At 38.6% G+C, this 16,296-nt stretch overlaps 1 protein-coding gene across 1 annotated transcript; it reads left to right on the top strand.

The window, feature by feature from the left end:
* The first annotated feature begins 5,428 nt into the window (after positions 1 to 5,428).
* Positions 5,429 to 6,367, top strand: Or5b95 (olfactory receptor family 5 subfamily B member 95). The gene has a single exon (NM_001000252.1). The coding sequence runs from the start codon at positions 5,429 to 5,431 to the stop codon at positions 6,365 to 6,367; it is 939 nt and encodes a 312-aa protein (NP_001000252.1).
* The last annotated feature ends 9,929 nt before the right edge of the window (positions 6,368 to 16,296 follow it).

Genomic DNA, 16,296 nt, shown 5'->3' on the forward strand with positions numbered 1-16,296 from the left:
TGTTTATTTCTCTTCAATTGATGTACTACTCCAAATGCTTAAAGAGATGTAGGTTTAAATATGTGCTCACACTCTGTGTGTATTTTACTGAGAGGCTTAGAAATAAAGTATCTTAAATGAATGGATATTTCTTTGTGTCCAGGTCATTTTATAGAAGCTTAATTTTTCCTTTATATGATTCAGAAGAGAAATTGTGCTAAGTATCATGAAAATAGAATGAAAAAAACCTATCCAATTTGCATGTGACTACTCCTAAATGACCTCCTTAAAAAGAGTCCTGGAGATTCATGTTCTTCGTGTATTATCTCTGCAAGCATTTCAGGGTACTCAGATGACCATTTCTCCTCAATGTATTTGCATCATCTCTTGTCACTCACAGTCTGTCCCTTCACCCAGTTCACACTGATCCCCTTGATGTTCTTCTCAACTGTAAGCATGTCCCTACTTCAGGGTACTTGAGCTTGCTGCTCCCCTGCACTGACATTTCCTTCACTGCATTCAGTTCTCTTCTTAAACTGATGCTAACCATCTTGAGAGATTTCCATGAGTCCCCTATAAGGCAGTCACTTTCCTTCCCATTCACACTGTCTCTCCACTCTGCCTTGTCTTCACGGTGCTCATCAGCATCTCAGCTGGAATATAAATATAAGTAAGAGAAATAGCTTCATGTGTTTTAATTACACACTACTACTTTGGACCTGAATACAATTTTGACCCATTGCAGAAGCTCCATATTTATTTAATAAGTGAATAAAGAAACTAATGACATTCAGTCCAGACATATAGTAAAATGTTTAGGCTACTAACAAAGTAGTGATAAACATAGAATAAAATTTTGTAAGATTTAATACTAGATATGTAGTGTATTTGAAAAGGTATAGATTTTTTTGCATTGCTGCATTTTAATCTGTATTCTCACTCAGGAGTGGTAGACTCCATTTGTAGACTGCTTGGATTTTTTTTCTAAAAGTTCCTTTTGAAATGAATCATCTCATTTTATTTTTTTAAATTTTAAAAGGAGAATCCAAGATGATTTCTGTCTACCATTGGCAGATAAGGAAAAGCTATCAGGGCTGGATAGATGGCTTAGTAGATAAGATCACTGGCTGCTCTTTCATAGGTCTTGAATTCAATTCCTGCCAACCACATGGTGGCTCACAACCATGTGTAATAGGATCTGATGCCCTCTTCTGGTGTGTCTGAAGATAGTGACAGTGTGTGTGTGTGTGTGTGTGTGTGTGTGTGTGTGTGTGTGTGTGTAACTCATATACATATACAAAAGACATAAGCCTCTAAAAAAATAGCTATTGAACATTCAACATTCCTGAACTGCAGTCACATGTTCTTTATCGAGAGACACTTTTATGAAGAGAATACATGCAAAGGCCTCTAATTAATTTACCATGTATATTTATATGTATATACATACAGCTATACTTATTTCTGTATCTCATGATCCTGTTAATCTAAACACAAACTCATGCTAATATCTGTCTTTAACTCAACTGTGTATTGAATTTACCCATTCCTACTTGTGATTTCCTCCTCTAGTTACTTAGAAATGTGAAAGTCACAGTTTCCTATTTATGGATTGATTCATTCATCTTTATTAAGCAAATAAAGAAATTCCATAGTTGTCTATTGGCATCTTAATGAGGAACAAATTATAGAATAGAAATATCTCATTGGATGGAAACATAGCTGCCCATTATCACAAAAAGTAAGGTTTGGTGTATTTTTGTTGTTGTTGTTTGTTTTTTATCAATCATTCCATTTGTTTACATCTCAAATGATGTACCACTTCCCAGTTATTCCCTCCACCATTCTACATGCCCTCCCCCCTAACCTTTGCCTGTATGAGAGGGCTGCCCTACCCACCCACACTCTCTGGTGCCACCACTCCAGCATTCCCCTATGCTGGGGTATGAAGCCTTCTTGTGACCCAGAGAGTATTCTCTCCCATTGCTACTAGGCAAGGCCACCCTCTGTTACTTTTGTTTCTGGAGCCATGGATCCCTCCAGGTACACTCCTTGGTTGGTGGTATAGACTCTGGGAGAACTGGGTAGTCAGGCCAGCTTATGTTGTTGTTCTAATGGGTTGGCAATCCCCCTCCTCTCCTCCAGTCCTTCCACCAGATCCCCCAACAAGTTACCAGAGGTTTGGTGTTTTTAAGGTCTAGTATATGAAAGAATAGCTCACTCTCCAAGAGCTTGGAAAAATTAATGGAAAATAGTCATAGGTGTGGTAACATGAATATATCTTTGACCAAATTGTGTAAGGCCTTATACTTAAATATTGGTGTGTATAAGTTAATATTAATTGGAGAAAAGAAGAAAATAACATGTGATGCACAGATACATTTAAACTATCTTTAGACCCAGAAAGACTTGGGTTTTTATTATGATAAAGGTGCAATGAGAACCTACAAGTACCCTCATGGGGAATAGCCCCAGAGAGCTCAATGACTCCATAATGCCAGGTGCACTACCCTTAAAAGTTAATCACTTTAGAAGAGCTCAATGGCAACGTGACCATGTGTGGTCATCACTAAGCCATCTGAATGTTAATATTTACCCATACATACTGATTTTAGTTTGAACTGGAGATTTTCTAAGTATCTTCAACCATGGTTAAAAAATACCCAAGACAAAAATTGTATTAAACAATCTTAGAGAAGTGACCAGTTAGCAAGATTTTCTGTGTACCTTCCTCAACTAAACACTTTGCAAATACATCTCCATGGATTATATGAGAGAGGTAACACTATAATTTTTGTTTCACAGCAAGGAAGAAATAGAGACCCTTCTAAGGACACAGGGAATTCACACTAAATTTATCGGTTGATTGTTTGGGTGTTTTTTTCTTTGTTTTTGTTGTTTTAAAAAGTTCCACGCCTTTTGATTATTCCCTACCAGAGAGACCCTATGATGATACCTGTGTATTACTCTGTGGGAGGACTTCTCATCACAAACTCTGTTCAGAACTGATTGTCACTCTTTTTCAAAGAGCAAGGTAAGGTTCTGTATTCACCATCTACTTACAGTGAAATGTAAAGCTCACAGAGAGGTCACATTAGCAGAACCACTGTGAGTCATTTGAGCACAGAGTTTGAGGTATTGAACCATTTTTTTTTAAACGCTGAGTTAATTCTGTCTTGCAAATATTAAAAATTTGTCAATGAAGAGCTGAATGGTATTTATGAAATTATCAGTGTCCTACTTTCTAAACATTTTAGAGCAAACAGTAGAGATGAGGCACTGGCTGGTTAGGTATTAATTTGAAAATATTTGTTACCTGTTCGTATCCCACTGGAAATTTAAAAAAGTATAAACTAAGATGATCATTCTTTAAACTAAAGAAATGATTGTAACTTAATGAGACAAGGAAGTAATCTACATTTTAGTGATTCCCCACTCAAATCCCATACTCTCATTTTAAATTTAACCACATACCATATATTTAAGCATTCATGGATGATCCATTTGAGTAAAAACAATAGCTTTTTAGTATGGATAAATCTACTTAAATACGGAACTATCACTCTTTGAACTAGGTGTGGAAAACTAGGCTATCAGGCAATTTACAAACAACAAATGGTAAACAAAATGTGGTAATATGTCTCATTCACATATAAGCAGAATTACATATACATGCACTCACATATATGCTTTTTCATATGGTTCTTGTGGTATCCATAGCACCCCATATATTTTTAAAGTGGTCATGTGTGTTAAGGTTTACATAAAGCCTTATTCTCTAGGTTTGTCAGGTGGTATGCTGGAATGACTAAAGAAATCGAGGAAGAAGACGTAGTTGGTAGAAGGTAGATATACTTCTAAGGCCTTAAAATTCCAATAAAATTATTTTAAAGTACTGTGTTTATATCATAAAAGATTAAAACAAAAACTCAGTTTTTTTCTACTAAAACAAGTCATGAATCTCTATATAGCTCACAATCACAAACTTTCAACTCTTAATGTTTGTGATTCAATCAAGTTAGAGCAATAGTAAGCAAAAGAAGGAAAAGGAACCCAAGCTGAGGTAAAGAAATGCAAGAAAATATTAAAGAAGAGTGGCTGATATGGATAATCAACCCGATGGGCATAGCATGAGTGCCTGGGGTTCACCCAAAGATGCGCAGGAATGACTATATGAAAAAGGAAATCGGGGAATGAGATAGTTAGACTTCAATACCTATTGCCCTACTTGTTGCCATAAACTTTTCTCAGGTTTGAGGAAGGGCAGAGTTGAATTCTGATACCTGGTTATAATGAGATTGGTGGTGGTGGTGGTGGTGGTGGTGGTGGTGGTGGTGGTGGTGGTGGTGGTGGTGGTGGTGGTGATAGTGATGATGACGATGGCATGGCTAGCAATCATGCAACACAACTAAATACCCGTGTTTGTGCACTTAGAAAGTAGATTTTTCTCATTTAATTTAGATAATAATACCTAAACACTGAACACATTATCATCTTTATTCTGCAGATGTAGAAAATATGGCTTAGAGTTGAGCAGGAACAGTGGTTCTTAGGCTGCAAATGTGAGGCTGACATGCTAGTCTCCCCAGAACCAAACATTTTCTACCCAGTACTGCCTGGTATCCTGCCCACCTTTATTATAATTGTCTCTGCATTTACAGAAGCTCCTTTTGCCCCAGTCATTTCACTAGATCTGTTATGTCACTGAGTTCAATAGGGGAAGCTGTAAGACTAAAGTGATCCAGCAAAGACACTGGCTAATTATAAATTGCAACTTGATTTAAACTTAGGTTACACTATTGGACATCATTTGTCTGGGACAAAAAATTGGCTTGCAACCTTGTTCTATCAACATGTATATAAATCTTAGTCTCTGATGTTCTGAAATCTAAGAGAAAGTGCCCATTATTCAAATTTGATCAGAAATATGGGAGTACATGTATAGAAGTGTCTAGAGAACAGTATTTTGCACATTTATTCACATAGAGAAGTCTGTAACTGCAACCTTCAGAAATGTTGAGTAATTCATTAAGCTAACAAGTGATATCCTCTAAAAATAATTTATTCAATTGGCTGAAATCCTTTAAACAAAATTTTTTCAGGCTTATGCTTTAGTTATAGGGAACCTTTCAATTTCAATGAGAATGTATATATGAGGTGTATGGATGTGTGTGCCTTAGTCAATGCATGGAGGCCAGAGAATATCTCTTGAGAATTGGTTCTTTTCTTTCACATTGTAAGATCTGAGTACTGAATTCAGACTTTGTGTATGCACTTTTACGCACTAACCCATCTCATTCGGACTGGTTATAAAGAAATTTGAAACACATATTGTTACTATGTGCTTCTTATTATGAACTAATCCTTGTCATTATATGAATATATCAATTTCTTAATATGGCCTTCTTCTGTTCATGATAGGACAACTCCTGTTTCCAAGATAATAGTGATGGAGAACAGGACAGAGGTAACAGAGTTCATCCTTCTAGGTCTGACCAATGCACCAGAACTGCAGACACCACTCTTTATCATTTTCACTCTTATCTACTTCATTAACATGACTGGAAACTTGGGGATGCTTGTGCTGATTCTCTGGGACTCCCGACTCCACACTCCTATGTACATTTTTCTTGGTAACTTGTCTCTGGTGGATATCTTTTACTCCTCTGCTGTCACCCCAACAGTTGTTGCTGGACTTCTTGTAGGAAACCAAGCCATTTCCTACAGTGCTTGTGCTGCTCAGATGTTCTTATTTGTAGTTTTTGCTACAGCAGAAAATTTTCTCTTGGCTGCAATGGCTTATGATCGCTATGCAGCAGTGTGCAAACCCCTGCATTATACCACCACAATGACTCCAACTACTTGTGCATGTCTGACCATAGCCTGCTACGCTGGGGGTTTCCTGAATTCCTCCATCCACACTGGGGATACATTTAGACTCTATTTCTGTAAGTCCAATGTGGTCCATCACTTTTTCTGTGATGTTCCAGCAGTCATGGTTCTCTCTTGTTCTGATAGACACGTCAGTGAAATGATCCTTCTATATGGAGCAAGCTTTGTTATCTGTTCTGCACTCCTTGTCATTTTGATATCTTACATATTCATCTTCATCACCATCTTCAAGATGCGCTCAACTGCAGGATATCAGAAGGCTATGTCCACCTGCGTTTCTCACTTTACTGCTGTCTCCATTTTCTATGGCACTCTTATTTTCATGTACTTACAACCCAGCTCCCACCACTCCATGGACACTGACAAAATTGTGTCTGTGTTCTACACCATGGTTATCCCCATGCTGAACCCTGTGGTCTACAGCCTCAGGAACAAAGAGGTAAAAAGTGCATTCAAGAAAGTTGTAGAGAAAGCAAAATATTCCTTAGGAATTTGAGTCTTGCATCATATAATGCACTGTAATGCAACTCCATGCTTCCCTAGGTACCTTGTGAGATTTCAGGTTACATTGATGCTAAGTAGAAGAATCAATACCCATATCTTTTTAAATGTTCCCCTTTTTTTGGAAAATAGAAGGAATGATATAAATGCAATATCTGTTCTAGTATGGCTAAAGTGAAGCTTAAGCATTGTTGGGTATGTTTTTTCTAAACACTCATGGATCAGACTCTTTACTAACCATTTGTACAATGCAAACTGTGAGGCAAAATAAAAGCCCATGAGAAGTATCTGCTTGTGAATGCAGGGCACACACACATACATGGGTAGAAAAATATTCAAACATAAAGAAAACCTGTTCTATGGGTGTTTTCATTCTTCTTGGCTTTGTTTTGCATTTGTGTGTGGTATGTATGCTTGTATATTCACATATTTTTGTATGTGAGGGTATATGTGTGGATGCTGGTACATATATAGGGGCCAGATGCTGGGCATCTTTCTCAATGGCTCTCTACATTATTTATTTAAGTAGGCAAGTGAAAACAAGCTGGCCGAACAGCTAGTCTAGCTAGTAACTTTTCTCTAAGATCCACCTCCATCTTCTGAGTTCTGGTATTACAGATGTAGTTCTATGGTCTCAGTGCTGGTATTATGATGGGCCCCTATGTTGTCATTTATGTGACATTATGTCATGCTGTCCATTACTTTTTCTATGATGATCAAGAAGTCATGATTCTCTCTTGCTCTGATAGCCACATCCATGAGATGTTCCTTTTTTATGGAGCCAAGTTTGTTATCTGTTCTGCACTCCTTGTTATTTTGCTATCCTACATTTAGGAAAATTTATGAGAATGTGTGTTATGTATGAGAATTCCAACTCTAGTCTTCATACTTACATGGCAAGTGCTTTATACTCTTATCTGTGCATTCCAAGTCGTACTGCTAGTATTCAATAAAATGAGTTAAGACAGTTCATCAGGGTATTGGAAGACCAATTATGATTGTTTTTGTTTAGTTGCATAACTATTCTAAGTCCTCTAATAGATGCAGGTCTAGACTCATGTGTCCATATTCTTGGTGTATTTATTGAGTGAAGTGATCAGAGTATTTTATACAAATTTAGCTTTTAAACAGGCATCTTAAGTGAATTAATACTTTTTTCTTGTTGAAGCTAATTTATAAAAACTTATTTGTTATATCATATATTCCAAAAGGAAAAATCACACAGAGCACAGTGAAGGTAGAGTGAAAACAAAGGGATCTGTTGCACATGGATACCCTCCCATGCAGTGCTTTGACCATGCTGTGGATCATTCATGTTATCTATGTTCATTCATCACTAATAAAGTTGTGTCACCTCGTGTTACTCACAGTCTGTCCCTTCACCCAGTTCACACTGCAAACATGCCCCTACTTCTTGCTGCTCCCATGCATGGACATTTCCTTTACTGCATTCTGTTCTCTTCCTAAACAGATGCTAGCCATCTTGGAAGACTTCCATGAGTCCCATATAAGACAGTCACTTTCCTTCCTATTCACACTGTCCCTCCACTCTGCCTTGTCTTCACGGTGCTCATCAGCATCTCAGCTAGAATCTAAATATAAGTAAGAGCAGTAGCTTGGTCTGTTTTAATTCCATGGGCCTGCTTGTTACCCATGCCTAGCATTGCTAATGTGGCCAAGAACCTGAGACTAGATAGGTCATGGGGCTAAGAGGACAGTGGTGTTCTGCTAAAGGAACATAGCAATAAAATGATACCCAATGACATATTGCTATATCGATAGATCAGTACCTTGCTCAGTCCTCATCAGAAAAGTTTCTTCTCATAGTAATGGCAACTTACAGAAGCCTGCAATTGAATAATGAACAGAGTGTGAAAGACTTTGAAGCATTTAAATCCTTCAATGGAATATCATCATCACACTCCTATCCTCAATGCTCAGAGATCTATGTAGAAGATTAGGCAGAAAGATTACAAGAGCCAGAGGTGATGGATGACTTTCAGACACAAGTGGACTGATATACATATAAATCAACAGTGACTATGATAGCATGCAACAGAACTGCACATGTTCAAGCCAGATGAGGTCCCAGCACTCAAAAGGGAAGTAGACACTGGCTCCCACCCTAACCACAAAGCAATCTGCAATTGATATCCACTGATAAAGTAAATATTTGTTTTCTTCAATGTAATCTTACTGTATATATTAACTATATATCAGGGCATTCCTGATACTCAGTACTAGTTGGCCAGCACAAAACAAACTCAGTGGTATTTTTGCAGATCTTTTGTCTCATTTTGCTTTGTTTTGGTATTTTTTTCTTATTGGTGATTTGATTGATTGCAAACATTGTTTGTATTGAGAGAAGAGTGGGAAAAAGGAGAAAGGGAACCTAAAGTTTGTTAAGTAGGGAAAATATGAAAAGAACTGGGGTAGGGGAAAACATGATCAAAATATACTGTCAAATTTTTTTCAATAGAAATATAATGCTTTTGGGACATGTTTGATAGAGATTTGTTTGTGGGATATATGGTTCACTTTGTATTTGATGGTTATATTCATTGTGTATTTCTTTACATATGGATACTCAACACTAGTAGCAGAGTTTACAGAAAATAATTCATTTCAGTCTGTGCCACTATAGCATAACCCCAAAGACAGTAATTTATAATTAACAGAAATGTGTTGCCTCATAGTGTTGGAGGCTGGAAAGTCCAAGATTAAAAATCCAAAACCTGGGGTGTGTCTTTATACTGAAAGGTATGGAGACAAAGGCAAAGGACTGAAAGGCAAAGAGAGGCTAAGGAATTCCAATGACTCAAAACGTTTCAGCTTATAATGCTGTACCTTAAAACAAACAAACAAAATCCCAAGAAAACAAAAAAAGACTTTCATCCATTTTTATTTATCTTTCATTTTGCACTTATTTTTTTTTATTAACTTGAGTATTTCTTAAATACATTTCGAGTGTTATTCCCTTTCCCGGTTTCCGGGCAAACATCCCCCTCCCCCCTCCCCTTCCTTATGGGTGTTCCCCTCCCAACCCTCCCCCCATTGCCGCCCTCCCCCCATAGACTAGTTCACTGGGGGTTCAGTCTTAGCAGGACCCAGGGCTTCCCCTTCCACTGGTGCTCTTACTAGGATATTCATTGCTACCTATGGGGTCAGAGTCCAGGGTCAGTCCATGTATAGTCTTTAGGTAGTGGCTTAGTCCCTGGAAGCTCTGGTTGCTTGGCATTGTTGTACTTTTGGGGTCTCGAGCCCCTTCAAGCTCTTTCAGTTCTTTCTCTGATTCCTTCAATAGGGGATCTATTCTCAGTTCAGTGGTTTGCTGCTGGCATTCGCCTCTGTATTTGCTGTATTCTGGCTGTGTCTCTCAGGAGCGATCTACATCCGGCTCCTGTCGGTCTGCACTTCTTTGCTTCATCCATCTTGTCTAATTGGGTGGCTGTATATGTATGGGCCACATGTGGGGCAGGCTCTGAATGGGTGTTCCTTCAGTCTCTGTTTTAATCTTTGCCTCTCCCTTCCCTGCCAAGGGTATTCTTTTTCCTCATTTAAAGAAGGAGTAAAGCATTCACATTTTGATCATCCATCTTGAGTTTCGTTTGTTCTAGGGATCTAGGGTAATTCAAGCATTTGGGCTAATAGCCACTTATCAATGAGTGCATACCATGTATGTCTTTCTGTGATTGGGTTAGCTCACTCAGGATGATATTTTCCAGTTCCAACCATTTGCCTACGAATTTCATAAACTCGTTGTTTTTGATAGCTGAGTAATATTCCATTGTGTAGATGTACCACATTTTCTGTATCCATTCCTCTGTTGAAGGGCATCTGGGTTCTTTCCATTTTCTGGCTATTATAAATAAGGCTGCGATGAACATAGTGGAGCACGTGTCTCTTTTATATGTTGAGGAATCTTTTGGGTATATGCCCAAGAGAGGTATAGCTGGATCCTCAGGCAGTTCAATGTCCAATTTTCTGAGGAACCTCCAGACTGATTTCCAGAATGGTTTTACCAGTCTGCAATCCCACCAACAATGGAGGAGTGTTCCTCTTTCTCCACATCCTCGCCAGCATCTGCTGTCACCTGAGTTTTTGATCTTAGCCAATCGCACTGGTGTGAGGTGAAATCTCAGGGTTGTTTTGATTTGCATTTCCCTTATGACTAAAGATGTTGAACATTTCTTTAGGTGTTTCTCAGCCATTCGGCATTCCTCAGCTGTGAATTCTTTGTTTAGCTCTGAACCCCATTTTTTAATAGGGTTATTTGTTTCCCTGCGGTCTAACTTCTTGAGTTCTTTGTATATTTTGGATATAAGGCCTCTATCTGTTGTAGGATTGGTAAAGATCTTTTCCCAATCTGTTGGTTGCCGTTTTGTCCTAACCACAGTGTCCTTTGCCTTACAGAAGCTTTGCAGTTTTATGAGATCCCATTTGTCGATTCTTGATCTTAGAGCATAAGCCATTGGTGTTTTGTTCAGGAAATTTTTTCCAGTGCCCATGTGTTCCAGATGCTTCCCTAGTTTTTCTTCTATTAGTTTGAGTGTGTCTGGTTTGATGTGGAGGTCCTTGATCCACTTGGACTTAAGCTTTGTACAGGGTGATAAGCATGGATCGATCTGCATTCTTCTACATGTTGCCCTCCAGTTGAACCAGCACCATTTGCTGAAAATGCTATCTTTTTTCCATTGGATGGTTTTGGCTCCTTTGTCAAAAATCAAGTGACCATAGGTGTGTGGGTTCATTTCTGGGTCTTCAATTCTATTCCATTGGTCTATCTGTCTGTCTCTGTACCAATACCATGCAGTTTTTATCACTATTGCTCTGTAATACTGCTTGAGTTCAGGGATAGTGATTCCCCCTGAAGTCCTTTTATTGTTGAGGATAGCTTTAGCTATCCTGGGTTTTTTGTTATTCCAGATGAATTTGCAAATTGTTCTGTCTAACTCTTTGAAGAATTGGATTGGTATTTTGATGGGGATTGCATTGAATCTGTAGATTGCTTTTGGTAAAATGGCCATTTTTACTATATTAATCCTGCCAATCCATGAGCATGGGAGATCTTTCCATCTTCTGAGGTCTTCTTCAATTTCTTTCCTCAGTGTCTTGAAGTTCTTATTGTACAGATCTTTTACTTGCTTGGTTAAAGTCACACCGAGGTACTTTATATTATTTGGGTCTATTATGAAGGGTGTCGTTTCCCTAATTTCTTTCTCGGCTTGTTTCTCTTTTGTATAGAGGAAGGCAACTGATTTATTTGAGTTAATTTTATACCCAGCCACTTTGCTGAAGTTGTTTATCAGCTTTAGTAGTTCTCTGGTGGAACTTTTGGGATCACTTAAATATACTATCATGTCATCTGCAAATAGTGATATTTTGACCTCTTCTTTTCCGATCTGTATCCCTTTGATCTCCTTTTGTTGTCTGATTGCTCTGGCTAGAACTTCAAGAACTAAATTGAATAAGTAGGGAGAGAGTGGGCAGCCTTGTCTAGTCCCTGATTTTAGTGGGATTGCTTCAAGTTTCTCTCCATTTAGTTTAATGTTAGCAACTGGTTTGCTGTATATGGCTTTTACTATGTTTAGGTATGGGCCTTGAATTCCTATTCTTTCCAGGACTTTTATCATGAAGGGGTGTTGAATTTTGTCAAATGCTTTCTCAGCATCTAATGAAATGATCATGTGGTTCTGTTCTTTCAGTTTGTTTATATAATGGATCACGTTGATGGTTTTCCGTATATTAAACCATCCCTGCATGCCTGGGATGAAGCCTACTTGATCATGGTGGATGATTGTTTTGATGTGCTCTTGAATTCGGTTTGCCAGAATTTTATTGAGTATTTTGGCGTCGATATTCATAAGGGAAATTGGTCTGAAGTTCTCTTTCTTTGTTGTGTCTTTGTGTGGTTTAGGTATAAGAGTAATTGTGGCTTCGTAGAAGGAATTCGGTAGGGCTCCATCTGTTTCAATTTTGTGGAATAGTTTCGATAATATTGGTATGAGGTCTTCTATGAAGGTTTGATAGAATTCTGCACTAAACCCGTCTGGACCTGGACTCTTTTTGGTTGGGAGACCTTTAATGACTGCTTCTATTTCCTTAGGAGTTATGGGGTTGTTTAACTGGTTTATCTGTTCCTGATTTAACTTCGATACCTGGTATCTGTCTAGGAAATTGTCCATTTCCTGAAGATTTTCAAATTTTGTTGAATATAGGTTTTTATAGTAAGATCTGATGTTTTTTTGAATTTCCTCCGAATCTGTAGTTATGTCTCCCTTTTCATTTCTGATTTTGTTAATTTGGACACACTCTCTGTGTTCTCTCGTTCGTCTGGCTAAGGGTTTATCTATCTTGTTGATTTTCTCAAAGAACCAACTTTTGGTTCTGTTGATTCTTTCTATGGTCCTTTTTGTTTCTACTTGGTTGATTTCAGCTCTGAGTTTGATTATTTCCTGCCTTCTACTCCTCCTGGGTGTATTTGCTTCTTTTTGTTCTAGAGCTTTTAGGTGTGCTGTCAAGCTGCTGACATATGCTCTTTCCTGTTTCTTTCTGCAGGCACTCAGCGCTATGAGTTTTCCTCTTAGCACAGCTTTCATTGTGTCCCATAAGTTCGAGTATGTTGTATCTTCATTTTCATTAAATTCTAAAAAGTTTTTAATTTCTTTCTTTATTTCTTCCTTGACCAGGTTATCATTGAGTAGAGCATTGTTCAATTTCCACGTATATGTGGGCATTCTTCCCTTATTGTTATTGAAGACCAGTTTTAGGCCGTGGTGGTCCGATAGCACGCATGGGATTATTTCTATCTTTCTGTACCTGTTGAGGCCCGTTTTTTGACCAATTATATGGTCAATTTTGGAGAAAGTACCATGAGGAGCTGAGAAGAAGGTATATCCTTTTGCTTTAGGATAGAATGTTCTATAAATATCCGTTAAGTCCATTTGGCTCATGACTTCTCTTAGTCTGTCGACATCACTGTTTAATTTCTGTTTCCATGATCTGTCCATTGATGAGAGTGGGGTGTTGAAATCTCCCACTATTATTGTGTGAGGTGCAATGTGTGTTTTGAGCTTTAGTAAGGTTTCTTTTACGTATGTAGGTGCCCTTGTATTTGGGGCATAGATATTTAGGATTGAGAGTTCATCTTGGTGGATTTTTCCTTTGATGAATATGAAGTGTCCTTCCTTATCTTTTTTGATGACTTTTAGTTGGATATTGATTTTATTTGATATTAGAATGGCTACTCCAGCTTGCTTCTTCTGACCATTTTCTTGGAAAGTTGTTTTCCAGCCTTTCACTCTGAGGTAGTGTCTGTCTTTGTCTCTGAGGTGTGTTTCCTGTAGGCAGCAGAATGCAGGGTCCTCGTTGCGTATCCAGTTTGTTAATCTATGTCTTTTTATTGGGGAGTTGAGGCCATTGATATTGAGAGATATTAAGGAATAGTGATTATTGCTTCCCGTTATATTCATATTTGGATGTGAGGTTATGTTTGTGTGCTTTCATTTTGCACTTTTAAATTGATATTTCTAGAGATTCCATCTTCAAGACCATGGATTCGTCCTTCTGTTTGGTATATTATATTATCAATGTCCTTCATTACATTATCAATTTTATCTATTGTGTTTCAGCTTCAGGACTTGTTTGATTTTAAAATCATTTTTTTATTTCAGTATTTCTTTAAACTTTCATTTTAGGTCAATCACTGTATTTCTGCCTGATTTGAAGTTTTACTGTTTCCAAAGGTTCATCGAGCTTCCTTAAAGCAGACATTTTGAATTTCTTGCTCGGCATCTCATAATCTCCTTAAGTCACTGCTACTTTATTTTGGATATCTGCTGATGACTTGCTTCGTTGATTGTTTTTATTTTGACATGTTTTACTTCCTCCAGTCTTACAATATTGACGTATCTGACACTTCAAGATCAAGCCTGCCTGGTATCTGGGCAGACTTGTGTAGGCTGTGGAATCAGTGCGGTAATGGGTGCAATCTCTGTGGCCACTGAGGAGATACATCTCCATGCTGATGCACACCCAACACCTAGAAACTTTAGGTCACTGAGGCCTGACTTCCGCTAAGCTCTTGTCAGGTGTCCAGGGGTAATATGAACTGAGAATCAAATCTGCTTCACAGAGACTCTGAGTTCCCATCTGACGCCAGGGAGGACTGGACACAGCAAGGACGGGATTAAGACTACTGTAAAGTACTAGAAGTGATCCTTCACCTGCCTGCAGTTTGGTACCAATGATGCAGCCCTGTCTCCCTAGGCCCCTGGCTTCTGGTAATCCTTGCTGTACCCTTGAACCATTTTAATAAAGATGCATTATACTGGGGCTGGAGAGATTGATTAGTTACTAAGAGCACTTGCTGCTCTTAGAGAGAGTTTAGTTTCCAGTACCCATACGGTGGCTTACAGTGATCTGTACCTATCTTCTTCTTGCTCCCAAGTGGTGTTGGGTACACACATGCACAAACACACACACACAAACACACACACAGGGGGTGGAATAAAAACACTTTTATATAAATACATTTATATTTTTTACATCCCTACACTGTTTCCTCCTCCCACCTTCATCACCTACCCTCTTCATCACCTACCCTCTGTGCCCCTCCCCATCCACACTTCCTCTGTTCCTTTTCAGTAAAGGGCAGGCTTTCAATGGATGTCAATTAGCCATGGCATATGAAATTGCAGTAAAGTTAGGCACTTCTAATATTGAGACTAAACTAGGCAAACAAGTAACAGATAAGGGTCCCTAAAGCAGGCAGAAGAGTCAGACACAGTCCCTGATCCAATTAGGAATTCCAGGAGAAAACCAAGCTATACAACTACAACATATATGCAGGTCTCAGTCAGTCCTACACAGGGTCCCTGGTTGTCAGTTCAGTCTCTGTGAGCCTAGGTTGATTAATCCTGTGGGTTGTCCTGTGGTATACTTGACCCCTCTGGCTCCTACATCCTTCCCCTCTTCCCCAGGAATTCTTTGCTCTCTGCATCTGTTTCTATCAGTTGCTGGGTGAAGCCTCTCTGACGACAATTGGGCTAAATTATTCTATGATTATAGCAAAATATCTTACATAGATTTTCTATTCTAGGTCCCTGGGCTATCCAGCCTCTGGGTTCTAACTATCCACAAAGTGTCAGGAATGAGCCCATTATGGCATGGGTCTCAAGCTGGACCAGCTATTGGTTGGCCACTCTCACAATTTCTAAGCTTCTTTTACCTCAGCACATCTTGTAGACAGGTCAAATTGTAGGTCAAAGATTTTGTGTCTGGGTTGGTGTCCCAATCTATCCACTGGAAGACTTGCCTGGTTATAGAAGAAAGCCAGTTCAGGCTCTGTCTTTCCCAGTGCTAGTAGTCTTACCTAGGGTCACCCTCCTAGATTCCTGGGAGTTTCCATTGCACTGGGTTTCCAGCTTGTCCCAGGGATGCATTTCCTCTCCCCAATCCAGTTTTCTATCACAGTACCCTCTCCTTTCATCTTCCTTGCACCAGATCCCTTCTATTCCCAACTCACCCTTCCATACAGTCCCTCCATTCACCCATGAGGATTTCTCCTTCACAAGAAAATCCATGTGTATCATCTTGAGTCCTCCTTGTTACTAAGCTTCTGCAGTCCACAGGGATTAGAGTGTGGTTATCCTTTACTGTGTGTCTAATTTCCAGTTATAAGTGAGCACATGCATGTTTGTCTTTCTGGTTCTGGGTTACCTCACTTAGGATGATTTTTTTCTAGTTCCATACATTTGCCTGCAAATTCCATGATGTCATTGTTTTTAACATTTAAGTAATATTCCATCGTGTAAAAATACTATATTTTCTTTATACTTTGGTTGAGAAAAAATTAAATCTTTAAAATTATATATATACTTTTTATTTATGTCTTTTTTTCATGCAGGAGAGACCATATATATG

The sequence above is a fragment of the Rattus norvegicus genome, chromosome 1 (genome assembly GCF_036323735.1).
Source record: "Rattus norvegicus strain BN/NHsdMcwi chromosome 1, GRCr8, whole genome shotgun sequence".
NCBI lineage: Eukaryota > Metazoa > Chordata > Mammalia > Rodentia > Muridae > Rattus > Rattus norvegicus.

What these genes read in the sequence shown, in the direction of transcription:
- Or5b95 (NM_001000252.1), top strand. Translation starts at nt 5,429, where the DNA reads ATGGAGAACAGGACAGAGGTAACAGAGTTCATCCTTCTAGGTCTGACC.